This window comes from Pogoniulus pusillus, chromosome 35, assembly GCF_015220805.1.
Source record: "Pogoniulus pusillus isolate bPogPus1 chromosome 35, bPogPus1.pri, whole genome shotgun sequence".
NCBI classification, from domain to species: domain Eukaryota; kingdom Metazoa; phylum Chordata; class Aves; order Piciformes; family Lybiidae; genus Pogoniulus; species Pogoniulus pusillus.
The window spans coordinates 12013110-12037166 of NC_087298.1; the positions used below are offsets into that span (position 1 = coordinate 12013110).

At 58.6% G+C, this 24057-nt stretch overlaps 1 protein-coding gene across 4 annotated transcripts in view; it reads left to right on the forward strand.

Moving 5' to 3' along the window:
- The window catches only part of SARDH (sarcosine dehydrogenase), a 35217-nt gene extending 12187 nt beyond the window's left edge, over positions 1-23030 (forward strand). For 3 of the 4 annotated variants that reach the window (XM_064171145.1, XM_064171149.1, XM_064171146.1), the window contains 11 exons: positions 1358-1499; positions 5363-5446; positions 6372-6485; positions 7006-7144; positions 8052-8165; positions 11874-12021; positions 12773-12866; positions 16753-16915; positions 18389-18557; positions 18970-19105; positions 22482-23030. In XM_064171145.1, coding sequence (XP_064027215.1) covers positions 1358-1499; positions 5363-5446; positions 6372-6485; positions 7006-7144; positions 8052-8165; positions 11874-12021; positions 12773-12866; positions 16753-16915; positions 18389-18557; positions 18970-19105; positions 22482-22607 — 1429 coding nt within the window. In that variant the 3' untranslated portion in view covers positions 22608-23030. The remainder of the gene's footprint in view (positions 1-1357; positions 1500-5362; positions 5447-6371; positions 6486-7005; positions 7145-8051; positions 8166-11873; positions 12022-12772; positions 12867-16752; positions 16916-18388; positions 18558-18969; positions 19106-22481) is intronic. The other variant, XM_064171147.1, reaches the window with a different exon arrangement.
- The last annotated feature ends 1027 nt before the right edge of the window (positions 23031-24057 follow it).

The following is a 24057-nucleotide window of genomic DNA, read 5'->3' on the forward strand; positions in this document are numbered from 1 at the left end:
TCCTTGGGTGGTGCTTGGGCACGGGGTTGGAGGCAGGGCTGGCAGCTGGCATCAGCTGTGGGTGCCACCCTGGCTGCCCCAGCTCCCCATGGGCTCCTTTTCTGACACCTCTGGTCCTTGGGTGGTCCCTGGGGACGAGTTTGGAGGCAGAGCTGGCATCAGCAGTGGTGGTCACCCTGGCTGCTCCAGCATGCTCTAGCTCCTCATGGGCTCCTTCTCTGACACCTCTGGTCCTTGGGTGGTCCCTGGGGACGGGTTTGGAGGCAGGGCTGGGTGTGGGTGTCAGGCAGCCCCAGGCTGTGCCCCTCTAAGGAGCTGCTGAATGGCTTCAATGAATTTGCACCTGGGGCCTATCTCATTTGCCTCAGCCCAGCTTCTACACCAGCAGCTTCCAGCAGGCAGGAGATGGCAGCCATGGGAGAGGGCAGAGCAATTACCTTTGGGTCCTGTTGTTGTTCAATTAGTGCCCTGCCTAATCCTCTAAGTTAAGTGTGTGTGTGTGATGATTTCCACAGCCCAGAGATTGGCTTCCCCCCATCTCCCACCCCCCCTCTCTGCAGCACCACACGGGGCAGGAGTTTGGGCTGTGCAGATGTTGGCTCAGCAGTTGCTGTTGCCTTGCTGCGTTGTGGTGATTAGGTTTGGGCTTTCTCCTAGGACTGGTAGTGACAGCAGCCACCTAGACAGGGACAAAGCTGTGGCAGCCAAGTTGCTCTCCTGGCAAGGCTGCTGCACAGCTCATTGATTGTGTAGCCTGGGGAAGAGGAGGCTCAGGGCAGAGCTCATTGCTGCCTGCAGCTGCCTGCAGGGAGGCTGTAGCCAGGTGGGGTTGGGCTCTGCTGCCAGGGACAGAAGAAGGGGACACAGCCTCAAGCTGTGCCAGGGCAGGTCTAGGCTGGATGTGAGGAGGAAGTTGTTGCCAGAGAGAGTGATTGGCATTGGAATGGGCTGCCCAGGGAGGTGGTGGAGTCTTTGTGCCTGGAGGTGTTGAAGCCAAGCCTGGCTGGGGCACTTAGTGCCATGGTGTGGTTGGTTGGGCAGGGCTGGGTGCTAGGCTGGGCTGGCTGAGGTTGGAGCTCTCTGCCAGCCTGCTGGATTCCATGGTTCTATGGTTCTCCTCTCCAGGCTGCACTGCCCCATCTCTCCCAGCCTTCACAGGATAGGTGCTCCAGGCTCTGCCATGGCCAGTGCCAAGCCCTGCTTGGTCCCTCTGCTCTGCTGCCCACCAACTCGTACAGGAATATCACCTCGACCCCACAGCAGCTGCAGCCACATCTGGCCCCTGCCCGCAGGGAGCAGCCAGCCCAGGGGCTGCTGGGCTCCCCCTAACACTGCCCTCTCCTCTCCTGCCTTCCAGGAGGTTCCACCACTCCCTCACGGACAACAACCGCTGGATCCGGGAGCGCAGCCACGAGTCCTACGCCAAGAACTACTCCGTGGTCTTCCCCCACGACGAGCCCCTGGCAGGACGCAACCTGAGGAAGGATCCTCTGCACGAGGTGAGGGCACTCGCTGCCAGCTGGGGCTGCTGGCTGTGAGCACTCGCTGCCAGCTGGGGCTGAGGGCACTTGCTGCCAGCTGGGGCTGCTGGCTGTGAGCACTCGCTGCCAGCTGGGGCTGCTGGCTGTGAGCACTCGCTGCCAGCTGGGGCTGAGGGCACTCGCTGCCAGCTGGGGCTGAGGGCACTCGCTGCCAGCTGGGGCTGAGGGCACTCGCTGCCAGCTGGGGCTGCTGGCTGTGAGCACATGCTGCCAGCTGGGGCTGAGGGCACTCGCTGCCAGCTGGGGCTGCTGGCTGTGAGCACTCGCTGCCAGCTGGGGCTGCTGGCTGTGAGCACTCGCTGCCAGCTGGGGCTGAGGGCACTCGCTGCCAGCTGGGGCTGCTGGCTGTGAGCACTCGCTGCCAGCTGGGGCTGAGGGCACTCGCTGCCAGCTGGGGCTGCTGGCTGTGAGCACTCGCTGCCAGCTGGGGCCGAGGGCACTCGCTGCCAGCTGGGGCTGCTGACTGAGGGCTCAGCTGATCCAGCTGCAGGCTGTGCTGCCATCCAGCAAGACCTGGGCAGACAGAGCTGGGCACAGAGGAATCAAATGAGGTTCAAAAGGCCAAGTGCAGAGTCGTGCACCTGGGAAGCAATAACAAACTGCAGCAGGACAGGCTGGGAGGTGACTGCTGGAGAGCAGCCCCAGGCGAGGGAGCTGGGGGTGCTGGGGGAGAACATCCATGGGGCAGCAATGTGCCCTGGGGGCCAAGGCCAATGGGGTCCTGGGGAGCATTCAGCAGAGTGTGTCCAGCAGATCCAGGGAGGTTTTCCTCTGCCTTCACTCTGCCCTGGGGAGACCTCATTTTGACTACTGCCTACAGCTTTGGGCTCCCCAGTTGAAAAGGGACAGGGATCTGCTGGAGAGAGCCCAAGGGAGGGCTGTGAGGATGATGTGGGGACTGGAGCACTGCCTGGTGAGGAGAGGCTGAGGGCCCTGGGGCTGCTTAGTCTGGAGAAGAGAAGACTGAGAGGGGATTGAATCAGTGTCTATAACTATCTGAGGGCTGGGGGTCAGGCTCTGCTCACTGCTGCCTGGGATAGGACAAGGAGCAATGGATGGAAGCTGCAGCACAGGAGTAAAATGGAATGGAATAGGATAGAATTCTGTTCCTCCTCCTGTCCAGGTGGAACCTCCTGGGTTCCAGTTTAGATTGGAATAGAATGGAATGGGGTAGAATGGAATGGAATAGAATTCTGTTGCTCCTCCTGTCCAGGTGGAACCTCCTGGGTTCCAGTTTAGAATGGAATGGAGTAGAGTAGAATGGAAAGAAATGGTGTGGAGTGGAGTAGAGTGCAGTAGAATGGAATGGAGTGGAATAGATGGAATGCAGTGGAATGGAATGCAGTAGAATTGAGTGGAGTGGAATGGAGTAGAATGGAATGGTGTAGAATGGAAAGGAGTGGAATAGAGTAGAATAGAATGCAGTAGAATGGAATGGAGTGGAATGGAGTGGAATGGAATGCAGTAGAATGGAGTGGAGTGGAATGGAATGGAATAGAATGGAGTAGAATGGAGTGGAATAGAATGGAGTAGAGTGGAGTGGAATAGAATGGAGTAGAATGGAATGGTGTAGAATGGAAAGGAGTGGAATAGAGTAGAATGGAATGGTGTAGAATGGAGTGGAATAGAATGCAGTAGAATGGAATGGAGTGGAATAGATGGAATGGAGTGGAATGAAATGTAGTAGAATGAAATGTAGTAGAATGGAGTGGAATAGAATGGAATGGAGTGGAATAGAATGGAGTAGAATGGAAAGGAGTGAAATAGAATGGAGAAGAGTAGAATGGAATGGAATAGAATGAAGTGGAGTAGAATGGAATAGAGTGGTGTAGAATGGAGTGGAATAGATGGAGTGGAATGGAATGGTGTGGAGTAGAACGGAGTGGAGTAGATGGAATGGAGTGGAATAGGATAGAATTCTGTTTCTCCTCCTGCCCAGGTGGACCCTGCTGGGTTCCAGGTGAAACTGGCTGATCCCTCCCAACCCATCCTGTAGTTGATCCTTCCACCGGAGAGCAGGAGGTGAAGCAGTGGCAGAGCCCTCCCCTGGTGCTCTGCTGACAGCTCGAGCACTTTCCTGTCACTGGAGGCTGCAATTCCTTTTTCAATAGCACATCTAATAAGCAGTGCCCACTTGAGTGGCAGCCTGGTATTTATACACACAGCTCCAGAGCAGGGGGGCTCTGCTTTATAAATAGCCAACTCGAATCACTCCTCAAAATCTCCCAGCAGCAACAAAAAAAATATTCAAAGCAAGAAGAATAAAACAACAACAGAAAAAAAAACCACACCCAACCCACAAAACCTCCTCACAACCCAAATCTTCTCTGTTCTGAAAGGAGGCACCAAACAAAACCCAAAAACTCCCTTAATGGAGCCCTAATTAATTGCCTGCTGAGAGCTTTTTTATCCTGAGAGCAGAGAGGGAAGGTTGCACTCTCCACAACTCAAAGGTTATTATATAATTACTCTTGGAAACATCAGGGGGGGAATTTTCCTGGCTGGATTGAACATCTCTGGGGCAGTCATTCAGTGGAGCTGGGATGCCAAGAGCCCTGCCCAGGGCTGGGGGTGGGGTGGAACCCAAAAATAATCAGCGTGCAAAAGCAACTGGAGCTTGGCTCTGTGCTAAAAGCCAAACCACTGAGCTGCTTTTGGCTGCTGCTTAGGCGAAGCCCAAGGGGTTCATAAGTTGGGGTTTGAGCTCTCTCTCAAAAGGGCAGCCCTGGGCACTGCTCAGACAGCAGGGAAAAGGCTCTTTTGTTTCAAAGAATGGTAGGGGGTTGGAAGGGACCTCTGGGGGTCATCCAGCCTGACCCCTGCTGCCAGAGCAGGGTCACCTAGAGCAGGTTGCACAGGATGGGATCCAGGTGGGTTTGGAATGTCTCTGCAGATGGAAACTCCACAACCTCTCTGGGCAGCCTGCTCCAGAGCCCTGCCACCCTTGAATTCAAGTTGTTCCTCCTCATGTTCAGATGGAAGTTCTGATGCTCTGGTTTGTGCCCATCACTCCCTGTCCTCTCACTGGGTACCGCCGAGCAAAGCCTGGCCCCATCCTCCTGACACCCCCACCTTGAAGTATTGATCAGATTCCCCCCTGCCTCAGTCTTCTCCAGGCTAGGAACCCCAAGTTTCTCAGCCTTTCTGCCCCAGACAGATGTTCTGGGCCCCACTTCACTGACTCATAGAATTAACCAGGTTGGAAAAGACCTCTGAGATCACTGAGTCCAACCTAGCACCTGACCCTGCTAGTTAACCTCTGCAACTAAGTGCTTCTTGCAGCCTCCTCTTGAACACCTCCAGGCACAAAGACTCCACCACCTCCCTGGGCAGCCCATTCCAGTGCCAATCACTCTCTCTGCCAGGAACTTCCTCCTAACATCCAGCCTAGACCTGCCCTGGCACAGCTTCAGGCTGTGTCCCCTTGTTCTGCTGCTGGCTGCCTGGCAGCAGAGCCCAACCCCACCTGGCTACAGACTCCCTGCAGGCAGCTGCAGACAGCAATGAGCTCTGCCCTGAGCCTCCTCTGCTGCAGGCTGCACACCCCCAGCTCCCTCAGCCTCTCCTCACAGGGCTGTGCTCCAGGCCCCTCCCCAGCCTTGCTGCCCTTCTCCAAACACCTTCCAGCACCTCAACATCTCCCTTGAACTGAGGAGCCCAGCACTGGACACAGCACTCCAGGTGTGGCTTGAGCAGTGCTGAGCAGAGGGGCAGAAGAACCTCCCTTGTGCTGCTGGCCACACTGCTTCTAAGCCAGCCCAGGATGCCATTGGCCTTCCTGTTAACCTCTTGTTCCCTGTCCTGTGGCTTTGCTTCTGCAGGAGCTGCTGCGCCAGGGCTGCGTCTTCCAGGAGCGGCACGGCTGGGAGCGGCCTGGCTGGTTCAGCCCTGGGGGGGCAGCCCCGGTGAGTAGGGATCCTCTCTCTTTTTGGGGTGAGGCATTCAGCCCAGAGGGCTGCCACATCACAGCAGCTGTGTGGTGTGCTGCAGGCAGCTCTGTGTGCCCAGCAATGGTTCCATAGAAAGGTGTTTGGCTTCAGTTCACTCTGAGAGTGGTAAGAGGGAGATCTGTGTCTGTCTGTCTGCCCTTCTGCGAGGGGCAGCATCTGCCTGCAGTGCCCTTGAACCACTTCTAGATACTGAGGAGAGCAGTAGGCAGGGATGCTGGTGTGGGGTCCCTTCCCCAAGAGCAGGGATGGGCAGGGGTAGGGCCCATCACTGTGGGCAGGGATGCTGGGATGAGGACTCATCATCGCAGGCAGGGATGCTGTGGTGCATCACTGTGGGCAGAGGCTGTGGTTGTGACCTGTCATCACAAGTGGGAATGCTGGGAGCAGGACCCATCACCATGGGCAGGGATGTTGGAGTGAGTACCCATTGCTGTGGGCAGGGATGGCAGGGACAGGACCCATCACCAGGGGCAGGGGTGCTGGAATGAGGACCCATCACTGTGGGCAGGGAAGCTGTGGTCATCACCCAGGGATGCTGGGGTGGGCACCCATCACTGTGGGCAGGGAAGCTGTGGTCATCACCCAGGGATGCTGGGGTGGGCACCCATCACTGTGGGCAGAGCAGCTGTGGTCATCACCCAGGGATGCTGGGGTGGGCACCCATCACTGTGGGCAGAGCAGCTGTGGTCATCACCCAGGGATGCTGGGGTGGGCACCCATCACTGTGGGCACGGATGCTGGAATTGGGAGCCATCACCATGACCAAGTCCTGCAGGGACCCATTCCTGGCATGGAGTGAATGCAGCTGGGAGCAGCACCTTCTCTTCAGCCTCACATCACCTTCCTCACTGCCCTCCTCCTCTTGCTTGCCCCTGCCCAGGTCCTGGACTACGACTACTACGGTGCCTACGGGCGGGAGCGCCACAGGGACTACATCTACAACAGGCTGCTGGGGGATGAGTACACCTTTGACTTCCCCCCACACCATGACATTGTGAGTTGGGGGGCCCTGGGGGGAGGTGACCTCCTTGGGGCTGCTGTTCTCCAGGCTCAAGAGCCCCAGAGCTCCCCTCACTCACATGCTCCAGGCCCCTCAGTGTCTCTCCTGAGCTAGGAAGCCCAGAACTGATCTCAGTACTCCAGACGTGGCCTCACTGGGGCAGAGTAGAGAGGGTGGAGAACCTCCCTCAGCCCTCTTCTTAGTGCACCCCAGGATGCCATTTGCTTTCTTGGCCACATTGCTGGCTCATGGGCAAGTTGTCCCCTGGCATCTCCAGGTCCTTCTCTGCAGAACCCAGCCCCTCAGCTGCACTGCTGCAGGGAGCTGTTCCTCCCCAGCTGCAACATCCTGCTCTGGTGGCCTTGCTCTGTTGTTTTGCAGCCTTGCAGCCTCTGAAGGCACCAGGGGAGCATCCTGGTGGTGCTCCCCTTTACAGAAGTGGTTTGGATGTCTGGCTCCACGTGTGGAGTGGGGCTGTGGCTGCAGCCCAGCCCTGTGTCTGCTCCCCCTGCAGATCAAGAAGGAGTGCCTGGCCTGCAGGAACGCCCTGGCTCTCTTTGACATGTCTTACTTTGGCAAGTTCTACCTGCTCGGGCCTGAAGCAACCAAAGCAGTCAACTGGCTCTTCACAGCTGATGTCAGCAAGGCACCAGGTACTGGCTCAGCCCCAGGTTGTGGCTGCAGGCTGAAGTCTGCCCTGGGAGATCACAGCTGGCATCAGGCTGAGCAGCAGGGACCCAAACTTGGCTTTTCCTTTGCATTATGGAATGCATCAGGTTGGAAGGGACCCTCAAAGGTCATTTTGTCTGAACCCCTTGCAGTCAGCAGGGACATCTTCAGCTAGAGGTTGCTCAGAGCCATGTCAGGAGTGTCCCCAGGGATGGGCTCTCAGCCACCTCTCTGAGCAGCCTGTGTCAGGGTCTCCCCACGCTCACTGTGCAGAGCTTCCTCCTGATGTGCAGCCAAAATCTCCCCTGCTCCAGTTGCAGTCCACTACCCCTCATCCTGGCACTACAAGGCCTTTTAACCAGTCCCTCCCCAGCTCATCTGTAGCCCACTTCAGGTACCAAAATGCAGCTCTAGGGCATCCCTGGAGCCTTTTCTTCTCCAGGCTGAGCAGCCCCAACTCTCCCAGCCTGTCTTTGTGCCAGGGCAACGTTTCCCTGTCCCTGCTGGGGGCTGGCTTCTGCTCTCATTTACCCTGAGACAGGTGTGCTTGGAGCTGAAGGGGTGGTAGAGAGGAGGGGTCTGACCCTCTGGCTTCCAGATGTGGCTCACATTGCTCACAGCTGGCAGTGTGATGGGTACCAGAGTGAATCAAACCCCAGCCATGGTTTGCAGAGGAAGAAGCTGCCTCTCCTCCAGGGCTAGCAGGCAAGGAAGCAGCTTTAGCTCCTCCTACAGAAGCCCAAGTCCTGTCTCCCTCCTGGTGCTGGGCTCTCCAGAGCTGGCCAAGGGTTACCCAGGCAGTAGCAGCAGCTGTAGTGATGAGGACTCCTATTCCTGGTGCCCCTCTTCCCCCTGTCACATCCATGCCTCTGTGCCCATCTCCTTCCACAGGCTCCACGGTGTACACCTGCATGCTGAACAAGCAGGGGGGTGTGGAGAGCGACCTGACTGTCAGCAGGATCAGCCCTGAGCACCCAGCCTCCCCCCTGGCCCCTGCCTTCGAAGGTAAAGCCCCCAGCATGGGCATCATGGAATCACAGAGGGGCTGGAAGGGACCTCCAAAGCTCAGCCAGTCCAACCCCTGCCAGAGCAGCAGCACCCAGAGCAGATCACACAGGAACACATCCAGGCAGGTTTGAACATCTCCAGAGAGGGAGACTCCACAGCTCCCCTGGGCAGCCTGTGCCAGGGCTCTGCCACCCTCACAGTGACAAAAATCCTCCTCAGGTTCACATGGAACCTTCTGTACCTCAGCTTCTAACCCATTCCACCCAGCAGGGAGAGGCTGGAGCTGGGCATGTTCTGCAGCTGCCATGGGGCTGGGGGTGTCTGGGTGGTTTCACCCTGCCAGCAGCCCCTGCTGCCTTCTTCAGCTGTGTCACTGCACACAAAGACATCTCCAGCCCCAGCCAGCCTGGGGTGCTCCTCAGCATCTCCTCCAGCCCCAGCAGGCTCAGGGCCCTGGGGCACAGAGGTGATTGCATTTACCTAATGGCAGCTGCCTGGGTTTTATCCACCTGCACCCCCTTGGTTCCTGTAACCTGATTATGCCCCCTCCTCCCCTGGGGCCTGCACTGCTCACTGCTGTGATTGGGTTTGTCCAGTCCCAGCTGGCAGCTCTGACCTTCTCCCCAAGTCCTTATCAACTGCAATAAAGAGGAATTGAAAGGGAGCAGAGCAGTCAGCCCCGGGGGCAGAAATGGCATTAGGCAGCAGCAGCAGCGACAGAGGGGAGGAGGACACTGAGCTGACTGCTGACAGCACTGCCAGGCACCATGCCCGGTGCCAGCAGGGCTGCCACCAGAAGGAAGAGTAACTCACAGTGCCCACAGAGCCCCATTCTCATGCCCCAGCATCCTTCCAGTGCCCAGTGAGCCACATCATCCTTCCAGTGCCCACAGAGCCCCATTCTCATGCCCCAGCATCCTCCCAGTGCCCACAGAGCCCCATTCTCATGCCCCAGCATCCTTCCAGTGCCCAGTGAGCCACATCATCCTTCCAGTGCCCACAGAGCCCCATTCTCATGCCCCAGCATCCTCCCAGTGCCCACAGAGCTCCATTCTCATGCCCCAGCATCCTTCCAGTGCCCACAGAGCTCCGTTCTCATGCCCCAGCATCCTTCCCAGTCCCCACTGAGCCACATCATCCTTCCAGTGCCCACAGAGCTCAGTTCTCATGCCCCAGCATCCTTCCAGTGCCCAATGAGCCACATCATCCTCCCAGTGCCCACAGAGCCCCATTCTCATGCCCCAGCATCCTCCCAGTGCCCACAGAGCTCCATTCTCATGCCCCAGCATCCTTCCAGTGCCCACAGAGCTCCATTCTCATGCCCCAGCATCCTTCCAGTGCCCACAGAGCCCCATTCTCATGCCCCAGCATCCTTCCAGTGCCCAATGAGCCACATCATCCTCCCAGTGCCCACAGAGCTCCATTCTCATGCCCCAGCATCCTTCCAGTGCCCACAGAGCTCCATTCTCATGCCCCAGCATCCTTCCCAGTCCCCACTGAGCCACATCATCCTCCCAGTGCCCACAGAGCTCCATTCTCATGCCCCAGCATCCTTCACAGTGCCCACAGAGCTCCATTCTCATGCCTCAACATCCTTCCCAGTGCCCACAGAGCTCCATTCTCATGCACCAGCATCCTTAGGGCTGCTGCTTGGAGGATCAGCCCCACAATGGGGTTCTGGGTCCTGGGGGTGCTGGCTCCAGTGGGTACTGAGTGCTGTGTCCTGTGGGTGCTGTGTCCTGTGGGTGCTGTGTCCTGTGGGTGCTGTGTCCTGTGGGTGCTGTGTCCTGTGGGTGCTGTGTCCTGTGGGTGCTGTGTCCTGTGGGTGCTGTGTCCTGTGGGTGCTGTGTCCTGTGGGTGCATACTTTGCCCCAGCACATCAGAATCATAGGAGCACAGAATGGGTTGGTTTGGAAGAGACCTTCAAGCTCAGCCAGTTCCAACCCCACTGCCATGGGCAGAGACACCTCTCACCAGTCCAGGTTGCTGGAGGCATCATCCACCCTGGTCCTGAACACCTCCAGGGAGGTTGTGGAGCACAGAAGCACAGAATGTGATCTTTGATCACATTCTGTGCTTCTGTGCTCCACAACCTCCCTGGGCAACCTGTGCCAGGGTCTCAGCACCCTCAGCCTGTGCCAGGGTCTCCAAGCCCTTATCAAAAGTCCTACTTTAAGGTCTTCCTGGAGCCTTCTCTCCTCCAGGCAGGGCTGGATGAGCTCTTTCCTTCCCGTGGGAGAATCCTGCATCCCTGTGTCTGGGGTGGCAGAGCTGGAGGCCTTGTTGGGTTCTGGAGGAGTTTTAATTGCAGCCAGGTCTATTGTTCCAATTACAGTAGGAGGCTGCACTCATTGTGGGGATGACAGAGACTCAGAGAGGAGCCTTTGTAGTGGCAGGGAAAGAGAGAGGGGGGAGATGGGGAGAGAGAGACAGGGGGAGAAGGGGGGAGAGGGTGAGGAGAGGGAGGGGAAGAAGGGAGGGGAGAGAGAGGGGGAGAAGGGAGGGGAGAGAGAGAGGGGGGAGGAGAAGGGGAGAGAGGGGGAGGAGAAGGGGAGAGAGAGAGGGGGAGGAGAAGGGGGGAGAGAGGTGGGAAGAAGAGGAGGGGGGGAGAAGAGGGGAGGAGGGGGGGGAGAGGGGGGGAGAGAGGGGGTAGAGGGGGGAGGGGGGGGAGAGACGGGGAGAAGGGGGGAGGAGGGGGGAGGAGGGAGATAGAGGGGGAGAAGGGGGGAGAGAGAGAGGGGGGAGAGAGGGGGAGGGGGGAGAAGGGAGATAGAGGGAGGGGGAGAAGGGGGGAGAGAGAGAGGGGGGAGAAGGGGGGAGAGAGAGGGGGGAGAGAGGGGGAGGAGGGGGAAGGGGGAGGAGGGGGGAGAAGGGAGATAGAGGGAGGGGGAGAAGGGGGGAGAGAGAGAAGGGGGAGAGAGGGGGAGGAGGGGGAAGGGGGAGGAGAGGGGAGAAGGGAGATAGAGGGAGGGGGAGAAGGGGGGGGAGAGAGAGTGGGGAGAGGGGGAGACAAGGGAAGAGGGGGAAAGGGGGGGAGAGAGAGAGGGAAAGAGTGGGGGAGGAGGGGGAAAAAGGGAGAGAGAGGGGGAGAGGGGGGGGGAGAGAGAGAGGGGGAGAAGAGGGAAGGGAGAAGGGGAGAGATAGAGAAGGAGAGAAGGAGAGAGGGAGAGAGAGAGAAGGGGAGGCAGGGAGAAGAGAGAGGGAGAGAGAAAGGATTGGTTCTGGATTTCTCAGCTCCCAGCCTCTAGGGACTCTTCCATCCAGGGCTGCTGAGAGCTGAGGTTCCTCCCTGCCATCACAAGGGGCTGCTGGCAGCGGCGTCTCTGGGTGGCTTTTGAATCCATCAGGGATGGGCACTCAAACCCCTCCCTGGGCAGCCTCTCCCAGTCTTTGACAACCTTCTCAGTCAAAAAGTTTCTCCTGATGTCCAACCTAAACCTCTCCTGCTGCAACTTGAGGCCATTTCCCTTTGTCCTCTGGCTTGTGCCTTGTGAGCAGAGACCAAGACCCAACCTCTCTACACCCTTCTTGACCTAGAACTACTTAATCCTTTCTTCTTGATGATCCCCACTGGGCTGCACAAGCTGGAGAGGCTCAGGGCTGCAGCTCAGGCTCTAGAGAGCAAACTCAGCCCTGGGTTGAGCTGGACACTGTCCTCAGCCCAACATCCCTGAGCCTGAAGGGCTGCTGGGGGTTGTCTTCCAGGGGATGGCTACTACCTGGCTATTGGTGGGGCTGTGGCCCAGCACAACTGGTCACACATCACCACCGTGCTGCAGGACATGAAGCTCAAGTGCAAGCTGCTGGACTGCTCTGAAGAGTTGGGCATGATGAGCATCCAGGGCCCCCTGAGGTGAGCGTGGGGTGAGCATCCTTGTGCCATGACCAGGGAGGGATGGAAGGATGGAGGGGGAGGGATGCAAGGATGGGGAGAGGGATGCAGGGATGGGGGGAGAGATGCAAGAGTGAAGAAAGGGATGTCAAAGATCACATTCTGAGCCTCTGTGCTCCACAACCTCCCTGGGCAACCTGTGCCAGTGTCTCACCACCCTCACTGCACAGAACCCTTTCCTGTCATCCATTTCAATCTCCCCTCTGCCATTCCAAACTCATTCCTTCTCTTCTTCTCACTCCCAGACCTTGTCAGTAGTCCCTCCCCAGCCTTCCTGGAGCCCCCTTCAGATCCTGCAAGGCCACTCCAAGGTCTCCTCCAAGCCTTCTCTTCTCCAGGCTGCACAGCCCCAACTCTCTCAGCCTGTGCTCACAGCAGAGCTGCTGCAGCCCTCTCAGCATCTTGGTGGCCTCCTCTGGACTGGCTCCAACACTTCCATGTGCTGCTTGTGCTGGGGGCTGCAGAACTGCACCCAGGAGTGCAGGTGGGGTGTGAGGAGAGCAGAGCCAAGGGGCAGAGTCCCCTCCCTTGCCCTGTGCCCACACTGCTCTTGATCTTTGAGGTCTCTTCCAACCTAGACCTTGCTATGATCTCCAGAGGTCCCTTCCACCCCCCTACCCCTTCTGTGGAAGCACAGGTTTTGGGATGCCCTTCAGAGGCTGCTGCTGAGCACTGTCCCTTCAGCACAGCCTCTTCTGCTGTCTCCCCCCAGCCGTGTGGTCCTCCAAGAAGTGCTGGACACCGACCTCAGCAACGAGGCCTTCCCCTTCTCCACCCACAAGCTCACCACAGCTGCAGGGTGCAAGGTAGGGTCGGTGCTGCCTCTCCAGTCCTTACAGGGTTGACCTCCTGGCTGGCCAGCCTCTGCCAGGGGACCCATCTTGCCTCCTCTACATTGCTGCAGGAGGCAGCAGGGAGTTTTTTGGGGGTGATTTGAGGGTTTTTTGGATGGAAAAGCTCAATTGCCAAGGCTGGGAGCTGGGTTTTTAACTCCCCCAGCTGCCAGCCTGCCCCAGTGATGTCGTAGCCCAGACTGAGCTTGGGGAAGGGATGTTAGAGGAGGAGGAGAGGCCTTGCATGGCTTAAGGGAGGGGCAGGAGGTTTATCTGCCACTTTAGACATTTTGCATCCCTTGCTGCTCACTAGAAGAGGAAATCCAGCCTAGGGGTGGTTGAGTGTGCAGCCTGTCAGGGAGTGCTTGGGCAGGCTGCAGAGCTGCTGGGTTTGCTGACAGGAGAAGCCTGACAGCCCAAAGCTTCCTGCCCAAGCTCAGCTCACCCTGCTTTGGTCCAGGCCTCACATCAGCACTTAGGCAGGGAAAGCACAGAACTGGTGGTGCTCAGCATCAGCCCCTCAGAGGCGATCCCATTCTGTGCTTCTGTGCTCCACAACCTCCCTGCAGGTGTTCAAGGCCAGGCTGGATGAGTCCCTGAGCAACCTGTTCTGGTGGGAGGTGTCCCTGCCTATGGCAGAGGGTTGGAACTGGCTGATCCTCGAGGTCCATTCCAACCTAACCCATTCTGTGACCAGGGACAAGGAAGCCTTTGGGGTGCTGGTGGAAACCAGGCTTGGATGCCAGGGGGAGCTGGCTGCTTTCTGCTCCTGGTGCATCACCTGGGGAGGTAGTGCCAGGGAGGTGCTTGGCAGATGGAGGGGAGCTCAGTTTGCAGAGTATGAGGCAGCCACATCATAGAATCAAGCAGGTTGGAAGAGAGCTCCAAGCTCAGCCAGCACAACCTAGCACCCAGCCCTGCCCAACCAACCAGACCATGGCACTAAGTGCCCCAGCCAGGCTTGGCTGCAACACCTCCAGCCACAAAGACTCCACCACCTCCCTGGGCAGCCCATTCCAATGCCAGTCACTCTCTCTGACAACAACTTCCTAACAACATCCAGCCTAGACCTGCCCTGGCACAGCTTGAGGCTGTGTCCTCTTGTTCTGCTGCTGGCTGCCTGGCAGCAGAGCCCAACCCCACCTGGCTACAGCCTCCCTGCAGGCAGCTGCAGACAGCAATGAGCTCTGCCCTGAGCCTCCTCTTAGTTTGCCTTTTGCCTGACTTTGGGGGCAGACAACCTGATCCCCAGGGCAGCAGGGGCCTGGCAGGGATTCTGTGGATCCCTTTGGCTGCAAATGTCCTGACTGCAGGGCAAAAAACTCCCTGCCCAAAGGGCTGTGGCTCCTACCAGCTGCCAGGACCCCTCTAGAGGCATCCATCAGCAGAGGGAGACTGCATCCCACATTGGCATGGGAGCAGGAGAGTTGCTGGAGGGGAGTGGAGGGAGCAAAATGAAGCCTTCAGTGATATTATCACCTTCCAGGGGAACTAAACTGAACCCAGCATCTCTTGAGAAGCTGTTGCTGAGATTTTCCTGCATTAACTCAGTGGTGGAACAAAATCAGCTGGAGTGAAAGGAGAGCCCCAGCAGAGTTAATGACCCTGGAAACGACTGCTGGGTTTGTGAGTTTATTTATAGGGTCTCTGGTCGTGGTGAGCAGCAGAGAAAGGTTCCCCCCTTTTGAATTGCTCTGCTGGAGGCAGGGGAAAATGCAGGTTTTCATTTGCCAGGAGCCTTAAAATGCTTTTGGAATTGCTCAAAGAATCGATGCAATTTCCTAGCCCCAGTTGCAGTGTAGCAGAAAAAAAACCAACCCATAACTGTTGTGAGGGAGATTCAGCTGCAAGCTGGCAGGAGAGGCTGAGCCCAGCCCCTGACACCCACCTCAGAACCATAGAATCCAGCAGGTTGGAAGAGAGCTCCAGGCTCAGCCAGCACAACCTAGCACCCAGCCCTGCCCAACCAACCAGACCATGGCACTAAGTGCCCCAGCCAGGCTTGGCTGCAACACCTCCAGCCACACAGACTCCACCACCTCCCTGGGCAGCCCATTCCAATGCCAATCACTCTCTGACAACAACTTCCTAACAACATCCAGCCTAGACCTGCCCTGGCACAGCTTAAGGCTGTGTCCCCTTCTGCTGGCTGCCTGGCAGCAGAGCCCAACCTCACCTGGCTACAGCCTCCTTTCAGCAGAGCCAATGGCATCCTGGGCTGGCTCAGGAGCAGTGTGGGCAGCAGGACAAGGGAGGTTCTTGTGCCCCTGTGCTCAGCACTGCTCAGGCCACCCCTTGAGTGCTGTGTCCAGTTCTGGGCTCCTGAATTGCAGAGAGATGTTGAGGTGCTGGAAGGTGTTGAGAGAAGGGCAGCAAGGCTGGGGAGGGGCCTGGAGCAGAGCCCTGTGAGGAGAGGCTGAGGGAGCTGGGGGAGTGCAGCCTGCAGCAGAGGAGGCTCAGGGCAGAGCTCATTGCTGCCTGCAGCTGCCTGCAGGGAGGCTGTAGCCAGGTGGGGTTGGGCTCTGCTGCCAGGCAGCCAGGGACAGAAGAAGGGGACACAGCCTGAAGCTGTGCCAGGGCAGGCTCAGGCTGGATGTTAGGAGGAAGTTGTTGTCAGAGAGAGTGATTGGCATTGGAATGGGCTGCCCAGGGAGGTGGTGGAGTCTCTGTGGCTGGAGGTGTTGAAGAGGAGGCTGCAAGAGGCACTTAGTGCCAGGGGTTAACTAGCAGGGTCAGGTGCTAGGTTGGACTCAATGATCTCAGAGGTCTTTTCCAACCTGGTTGATTCTGTGTACAGACCCAAGCCTGGAAGCCTCCTCCCAGCTGTTAACTGCTTTCTTAAGCCTGGCCTGAAGCTCTGCACTTACTCTGCCTCCCCCAGCGAGGTTTGAGGCTGCAGTTGATGTGCATCTGAAGGGATGAGCCAGAGAGGGGTCTGTGGGGGAGGAAGTGGAGAAATCCCAAGGGTTGAAGCAGAGGGAAGTGCAGCTCAGATGAAAGGGACATCTCCAGGGAAGGTGCCCAAGCTGAGGTGTCCTCAGCTAGCCTGGAAAGCTTTGGGAATGAAGATTGTTCCCATAGGGACAACGGGAGGATGCAGGCAAGCCTGTCTGGCTGAGAAGTGAGGAGGGGGAACATGGGCAGGGCAGTGCCAGCATGGCCAGGAGGAGCTCCCAGGAGTGCAGGAGATCTCCCAGGGATGAGGCTTCCCCTGAGGAGCACCAAGATCCCTGTGCTGATCCTCTTTGGAGCTTCGTGCATGGAATGTGGAGCTAATTTGGCAGCAGCCAGCAGTGCTTTGGGGCACAGCCTGCACTGGGGCAAACCTGAGCATCCTCTGGGATGAGCAGGGTGTGGGTTGGGATTCTGGGCTCAGCCCTGCCTGGGAATGCAGGGCTTTGGGGTGCTTCTGCCAGGGGAGCACCGTCCCAAATTGGGGACAGCCTCGGGAGACATCCACCATGCTGGAGTCTTACTGCAGAGCATCTTGTCTGCCCGAGGGGCTGGGCTGGGGAGGGGAAGGGCTGAGGCTGCCTGCGGGCTCGTTGTTCCCTGGAGCCGCTGGGTCAGCAGAGGGAGACAAAAGCCCAGCCGGAGCTGGAGCATCGCAGCCCACCCGGGCACAGCCCTGGCATCCCTGGGCAGAGGGTGCTGACCCCCTGCTGGCCGTCCCTCCTGGCAAGAGCTGGGTTTGAGGTGCCAAGCTGAGGGCACAGAAATGCCTTCCAGCCAAGCAGAGCCTGGGCACAAGGCTCCAGGGCGAGCTCCCTGTGCCCCGGCCCGCAGCGGCTCCTCCTGCAGCACACAGCCCAGCTCCCTGCCCGGCTGCCTGCCCACTCTGCCCTCTTGCCTCCCGCAGGTCCGTGCCATGAGGCTGTCCTTCGTGGGGGAGCTGGGCTGGGAGCTGCACGTGCCCCGGGCAGACTGTGTGAAGGTGTACCAGGCGCTGATGCGGGCAGGCGCCCGGCACGGCATCGCCAACGCCGGCTACAGAGCCATCGACAGCCTCAGCAGCGAGAAAGGTCTCTGCCTGCCCTGGCAGCAGCTCCTGCTGCCTCCCCTGGGGCTGCTGGGCCACTCTGCAGCGTGCCCAGAGCAGGGCCACCGGGAGGAGCAGAGGGCTGGAGCTGCTCTGCTGGGAGGAGAGACTGAGGGAGTTGGGGCTGTGCAGGCTGCAGAGGAGAGGGCTCCCAGGGGACCTTCTTGTGGCCTTGCAGGATCTGAAGTGGGCTACAAGAAAGCTGGGGAGGGACTTTTGAGGCTCTCAGGGAGGGATAGGACTGGGGGGAATGGAGCAAAGCTGGAGGTGGGGAGAGTCAGGCTGGAGGTGAGGAGGAAGTTGTTGAGCAGGAGAGTGGTGAGAGCCTGGAAGGGGCTGCCCAGGGAGGTGGTGGAAGCCTCATCCCTGGAGGTGTTTGAGGCCAGGCTGGCTGAGGCTGTGTGCAGCCTGCTCTAGGGTAGGGTGTCCCTGGGCATGGCAGGGGGGTTGGAATTGTCTGCTCCTTGTGGTCCCTTCCAACCATGCCTGCTTCTCTGACAACTGAGTAATCCCCAGCTTGGAGGGTGGGTTTGTGTGGCTGCAAGTCTGGCAGCTGCTGGCAGAGATGTTGGCAGCCCCAGAACTCCTTGGTGAGACATCCTCAGGGTGCTTTGTCCAGAGCCAAGTGAATTGAGGGCAAGAGGAGTGTCCAAGGAGCAGTGGTGATGCCTTGGTCTGCTGTGAAGGGCATTGACATTGACCTGGAACTGGTGAGCCTGCAGAAGAGCAGCCCCAGAGTGGATCTGAGCAATGCTCAGCTAAAGGGTGAGCCAGCAATGTGCTCTGATGGCCAAGAAGGTCTCCTGGGGTGATTAAGAATATGAGCAGCAGCTCAAGAGAGGTTCTCATTCCTTCTACTCTGCCCTAGTGAGGCCACAGGTGGAGTACTGGGTCCAGTTCTGGGTTCAGGAGAGACAGGGAACTGCTGGAGGGAGTCTAAAGAAGGCTGCAAAGCTGCTGAGGGGCCTGGAGCAGATATCTGAGGGGCAAAGGCTGAGAGCCCTGGGGCTGAGAGCCTGCAGAAGAGCAGCCCCAGGGGGGAGCAGAGCAATGCTCAGCAAGAGCTAAAGGGTGGGGGGCAAGAGGATGGGGCCAGGCTCTGCTCAGTGGTGCCCAGGGACAGGCCAAGGGGCAGTGGGCACAAAGTGGAACCCAGGAGGTTCCATCTGGAAAGGAGAGGAAAGTTGTTTGGTGTGAGGGTGCTGGAGGCCTGGAGCAGGCTGCCCAGAGAGGCTGTGGAGTCTCCTTGTGTGGAGAGCTTCCAGCCCGAGCTGGACATTGTGCTGCTGGGCAAGCTGCTGTGGGTGCCCTGCTTGGGCAGAGGGGGCAGGGCTGGGTGACCTCCAGAGCTGCCTTCCAAGCCCTGCCTGCTGGCACTGTGCCTGTGCGATGCTGCCTGCCCTGGGCTCGCAGGCAGGGCAGGTGGAGCTGGGTGCCCCATGCTGTGTCTCTGCAGGGTACAGGCACTGGCACGCAGACCTGCGCAGCGACGACACCCCCCTGGAAGCAGGCTTGGCCTTCACCTGCAAGCTCAAGTCCAACATCCCCTTCCTGGGCAGGGAGGCTGTGGAGGCTCAGAAGGCCAAGGGCATCTTCCGCCGCCTTGTCTGCTTCACCGCCGAGCAGTGAGTGCACTGCCAGGCTCTGCTTGGCAGCACCCCCGGCCCTGCCCAGCCCCCCTGTGCCCGGGGAGCCTGCCTGCAGCTCGCTCCCAGCCTGCTCAGCTGATTGCCATGCTCTAATTCCATCTCTGATTTAAATCCCACCACCAATTCCCTGCAGGCTGGGTGCTGGAAGCAGCGTGACAGGGAGTGGGTTTGTCAGCTCTGTGCCAGTCGGGCTGGAGGGGCTTTGCCAGCAGCTGGCATCAGCACGGGGAGGGGAATGAACCTGAGGGCAGAAAGAACCTGGCCCAGGGTGGAGCCGGGGCCGGGGTGTGTGGGTGGGGAGGGGATCCTGACTGACCTCAAGCCCCCTCTACCCCGTGGGGTCCTGCCGTGGGGCTCTGCCAGTGGCAGCTCTGCCTTCTCCCGGCAGGAAGGTGCCAATGTTCGGCCTGGAAGCAGTCTGGAGGGATGGCAAAGTGGTTGGCCACATCCGGCGGGCAGACTTCGGCTTTGCCATCGACAAAACCATCGCCTATGGCTACATCCGAGACCCCGCGGGGGGCCCGGTGAGTGCAGAGCCCCTCTGGTCATGGAATCATGGCATGGAGCAGGCTGGCAGAGAGCTCCAAGCTCAGCCAGCACAGCCTAGCACCCAGCCCTGCCCAAGCAACCAGACCATGGCACTAAGTGCCCCAGCCAGCCTTGGCTTCAACACCTCCAGCCACAGAGACTCCACCACCTCCCTGGGCAGCCCATTCCAGTGCCAATCACTCTCTCTGACAACAACTTCCTAACAACATCCAGCCTGAACCTGCCCTGGCACAGCTTGAGGCTGTGTCCCCTTGTTCTGTCCCTGGCAGCAGAGCCCAACCCCACCTGGCTACAGCCTCCCTGCAGGCAGCTGCAGGCAGCAATGAGCTCTGCCCTGAGCCTCCTCTGCTGCAGGCTGCACCCCCCCAGCTCCCTCAGCCTCTCCTCACAGGGCTCTGCTCCAGGCCCCTCCCCAGCCTTGCTGCCCTTCTCCAAACACCTTCCAGCACCTCAACATCTCTCTGCAATTCAGGAGCCCAGAACTGGACACAGCACTCCAGGGGTGGCCTGAGCAGTGCTGAGCACAGGGGCAGAAGAATCTCCCTTGTGCTGCTGCCCACACTGCTCCTGAGCCAGCCCAGGATGCCATTGGCTCTGCTGCCCACCTGGGCACTGCTGCCTCCTCTGCAGCTCCTCTCTCCCAGCACCCCCAGCTCCCTCTCTGCCTGGCTGCTCTCAGCCACTCTGGCCCCAGCCTGTAGTGCTGCTTGGGGTTGCTGTGGCCAAAGTGCAGAACCCTGCACTTGGCCTTGTTCAGTCTCATCCCCTTGGCCTCTGCCCACCCATCCAGCCTGGCCAGGTCCCTCTGCAGGGCTCTGCTACCCTCCAACAGCTCCACAGCTGCCAGGGAGGGGGTGTGTGTGTGGTGCTCGTTTGGTTTCGGTGCTGCATGCAAGGAGCTCCTTGCAAACCCTTCCGCGGAGTGGGCACCAGGGTGGGATTGCCCCTGCGGTGCTTCCCCACCCCCGCCCGCGGTGGAGGCTGGCAGGGGGGAGAGGTGGCAGGGGTGGTGCCACCAGCCGGTGGCCTGTGCCGATGCTCTGCAGCTCCAGCCCTGCCTCCGCTGCTAATTGCCAGCGAGCAGCTAATTGCAGCAGTGAATTCACTTCTGGTGCAGGCGGCAAGGGCCAGTGGGAGCGCAGCAGGTTCCTAATTAACCCTGGGAGGCTCCCGCCTGCTTCATCAGATGCCCTCATTAAGCAGCAAGCTGTAGGCAGAGGCCAGGGAGCCCATGTGGGGACAGAGGGTTGTGGATGACGTCCCCAAGGACCTTCCCTGCTGCAAAGCAGGAGCTGAGCTTATGTTCAGGCTTTCATCCTCTTGCTTGCCTTCACCTCTAGTCCTGCTCCAGCCTGAGACTCCCACGTGGAGTGCTTTGTGTTCCTCTTGCCCCCTGGAGACCACCTTTGCTTCCCTGCACTTCCAGTCCTGCTCCAGTGGAAGGCTCCCACGTGGAGTGCTTTGTGTTCCAGTTGTCCCCTACAGCCCCTTGAGACCACCTTTGCTTCCCTTCACTTCTAATTCCATCTTTGCTTCACTTCTAATCCTGCTCCAGTGGAAGGCTCCCACGTGGAGTGCTTTGTGTTCCAGTTGTTCCCTACAGCCCCTTAAGACCACCTTTGATTCCCTTGACTTCTAATTCCATCTTTGCTTCTCTTCACTTCTAATCCTGCTCCAGTGGAAGGCTCCCACATGGAGTGCTCTGTGTTCCAGTTTCCCCCCTCAGGCCCTTGAGAACATCTTTGATTCCCTTCACTTCTAATTCCACCTTTGATTCCCTTCACTTCTAATTCCACCTTTAATTCCCTTGACTTCCGATCCTGCTCCAGTGGAAGGCTCCTATGTGGAGTGCTTTGTGTTCCAGTTGCTCCCCTCAGCTCCTTGAGACCACTTTTGCTTCCCTTCAGTTCTAATCCTGCACCACTACAGGACTCCCACATTGAGTACTTTGTGTTCCAGCTGCCAACCCCCAGCCCCATGAGACCTTTTCTCCCCACAGTGAATGTTCCATGCCTAAGACCTTCCTTTCCATTCCCCCTTTCCCATTCCTGGCCTGCCCTAGGTGAACCTGCTCTGCCAGGAGGGTTGGACTGGATAACCTCAGACTGGATGTGGCCCTGGACAGCCTGCTCTAGTTGGTGTCCCTGCTGACTGCAGGGTGGGGGTTGGACAGATGAACACCATTCCCATTTCAGCCCCTTTGGGGGGGTCCCTTCCAACCTGATGCAATCTGTGAGTCTCCAAAGGTCCCTTGAACCCCTCCCATGCTGGCATTCCGTGGCTCTCCCTCTCTCATCTCTGCCTGCCCGAGGCAGCAGCATGGAGCTGGGGACACACACATGGTCCCCTGCTGCCTGCAGCGAGGCAGTGATGAGGAGAAGCTCTGCTGAGCACATCCCCACCAGCTCCATCCGTGGCAGCATCCTCAGCCCTGTTTCCCGTAGCTGCTGCTGCAGGCAGAGCTCTGCCGAGGGCTTGGCAGCAGGCAGCTGCCTGCTGGGCATCCATGGGAGCTGAAGTGGGAATGGTGGGAAGCAGGCAGCAGGTTGTGGCCTGGGGGAAGGGCCTGCAGCTCCTTCCCATGGCTGCTCTGGCTGGTTGCAGCTGGGGAGCAGCACTCCTTAGGCACTTGGAATCAGTCAGGTTGGAAAAGACCTTCAAGGTGCACTGAGTCCAACCTCGAACCCTGCTCTGCCAAGGGCACCACTGGTCCATGTCCCCAAGCTCCACATCTGCAGGGCTCTTAAACACTTCCAGAGCTGGGGACTCCACCATCTCCCTGGGCAGCCTCTTCCAATCCCTGACCACCCTTTCATGTAGAAGCTTTCCCTCATCTCCAACCTAACCCTCCCCTGGCACACTTTTCAGGCCATTTCCTCTCCTTGTACCTGCTGATAACCAGGGAGAAGAAACCAACCCCCACCTGACTCCAGCCTCCTTTCAGGGAGCTGTAGAGAGCAATGAAGTCTCCTCTCAGCCTCCTCCACACCAAACACCCCCAGCTCCCTCAGCTGCTCCTCCCCAGCCCTGCTCTCCAGACCCTTCTCCATCTTTGTTGCCCTTCTCTGGACCACAGCTCCAGCCCCTCAGTGTCTGGAAGCTCTCTGCCAATCCAGGCAGTTCTGTGCTCTGAGGAGGGCTGTGGGGGCTTGCCCAGTGACCACAGAATCCCAGGCTGACCTCCAAAGCTCATCCAGTCCAACCCCCTCACCCTACCAGAGCAGGCTCACCTGTACCACATCACCCAGGAATGCATCCAGGTGGGATGGAGCTGGGATGGTGGCAGTGGGGCTGGTGCCTTGCAGCACCTAAGAGGCTGGGGGAGGGTCTCACTGTGGCTTTGCCTTGCAGGTCTCACTGGATTTTGTGAAGAGTGGCAGCTACCAGCTGGAGAGGATGGGGGAGACCTTCCCTGCCCAGGCACACACCAAGTCCCCGTTTGACCCAGACAACAAGAGAGTGAAAGGCTTTTACTGAGGGGCAGGAGCAGAGCTGCAGCTGTGTCTGCTGGGCTGAGGAGAAGAAAAGTTGCCCCTAGGAGCTGCCAGCTGAATTCCTGGCCCCTGGGTCACCCCAACTGGATCAAAGGTCTGCTGGGAGAGATGGGCAAAACATCTGCAGTGAACTCACCGAGCAGATTTGGGTCAGATTAAAGGAGGAGAAGAGGAGGAAGAGAACCCAGAGAGTGCAAGGATGTTGCTGCTCTGTTTCCTGAGCAAGGCAGTGCCATGACAGCAATCATTCTTTCCCAGGGGTTAATTGGCCTGCAAGCTGTGCTTTGCTGACTGCAAATGAAGTGGAGTCCATCTCTGCCTTTGCTGAAAACTCTTTTTATTCCTCCCCCCCCCCCTCCAAAATGTAGTTTCACACTGCCTGGAAATGAATTCTTGTTTTGTTGAACAGACTCTGCTGTTCAAGCAGCAGTAGCCTCCCAGGCTGCTTTCCCTCTGCTCCCCTCTTGCTCCTCTCCTTGCTCTGATGGATGTCACCTCCCCTGCCTGGGATGGGAGCACTCATGGGGACCGTGGACGAAGAGGGCAGAGGGCCCAAAGCTGTTGTCCAGGCTCATGCCAAGGATGCTCTGCTCCCTGCAGGGTTCTGCCTTTACCCAAGGACATGCTCTCTGCAAGCACAGCTTCATCCCTTCCTGCCTCCATCTCATCTCACCCCAGCCACAGCTGGAGCTTCAGGTCCCAGCTTGGTAAAATGCTTCCCTGTGGCTCCAAAGTTCAGAGGGAGTTTGAGGCACCAACTTCTGTTGGCTTCAGTGGGAGCTGGCACCTGGTGCCCTCCAGAAAGTCACCCCTGGGGTGCAGAGCATTCAGTGCCTGCTCCCATTTTGGTCATGGCCATGGCTTGGCAGCACATGGAGAGGGTCAGTCTTGCCCAGACCTGCACCATGACCTTGACCATTTGTGGTAAGGAGAGAGTGAAGGCAAGTGCCAGTTAGTGGCCATGCCCTTGGGAGTGTGTTGGTGCCCTGAGGGTGCTGCCAGCCTGTGCCAACCCTGTGGGTTTGAAATGAAGAGAACTCTGTGGTGCTGCACAGGCCTTTGGTGCTGAACTGGGGAGAGATTCTTGTGTGGTCCCTCAGAGAGTGAAAGGAGCTCCTGCAGGCAAGTGCTGGTGGAGAGGGGGTCCTTGCTGCCCATCTCTGTGCAGCCTCAGGATTCAAAGGAGGAAAAAGAGCTGCTGGAAGTGTTTGGGGCCATGGCTGCTGTGCTGCTAGTGTTTGAACCATGGAATCATCCTGTGAGCACAGCCTGAAAGAGTTGGGGCTGTGCAGGCTGGAGCAGAGGAGGCTCCCAGGTGACCTTCTTGTGGCCTGCCAGCATCTGAAGGGGGCTACAAAGAAGCTGGGGAGGGACTTTTGAGGCTATCAAGGAGTGGCAGGAGTGGGAGGATGGAGCAAAGCTGGAGGTGAGGA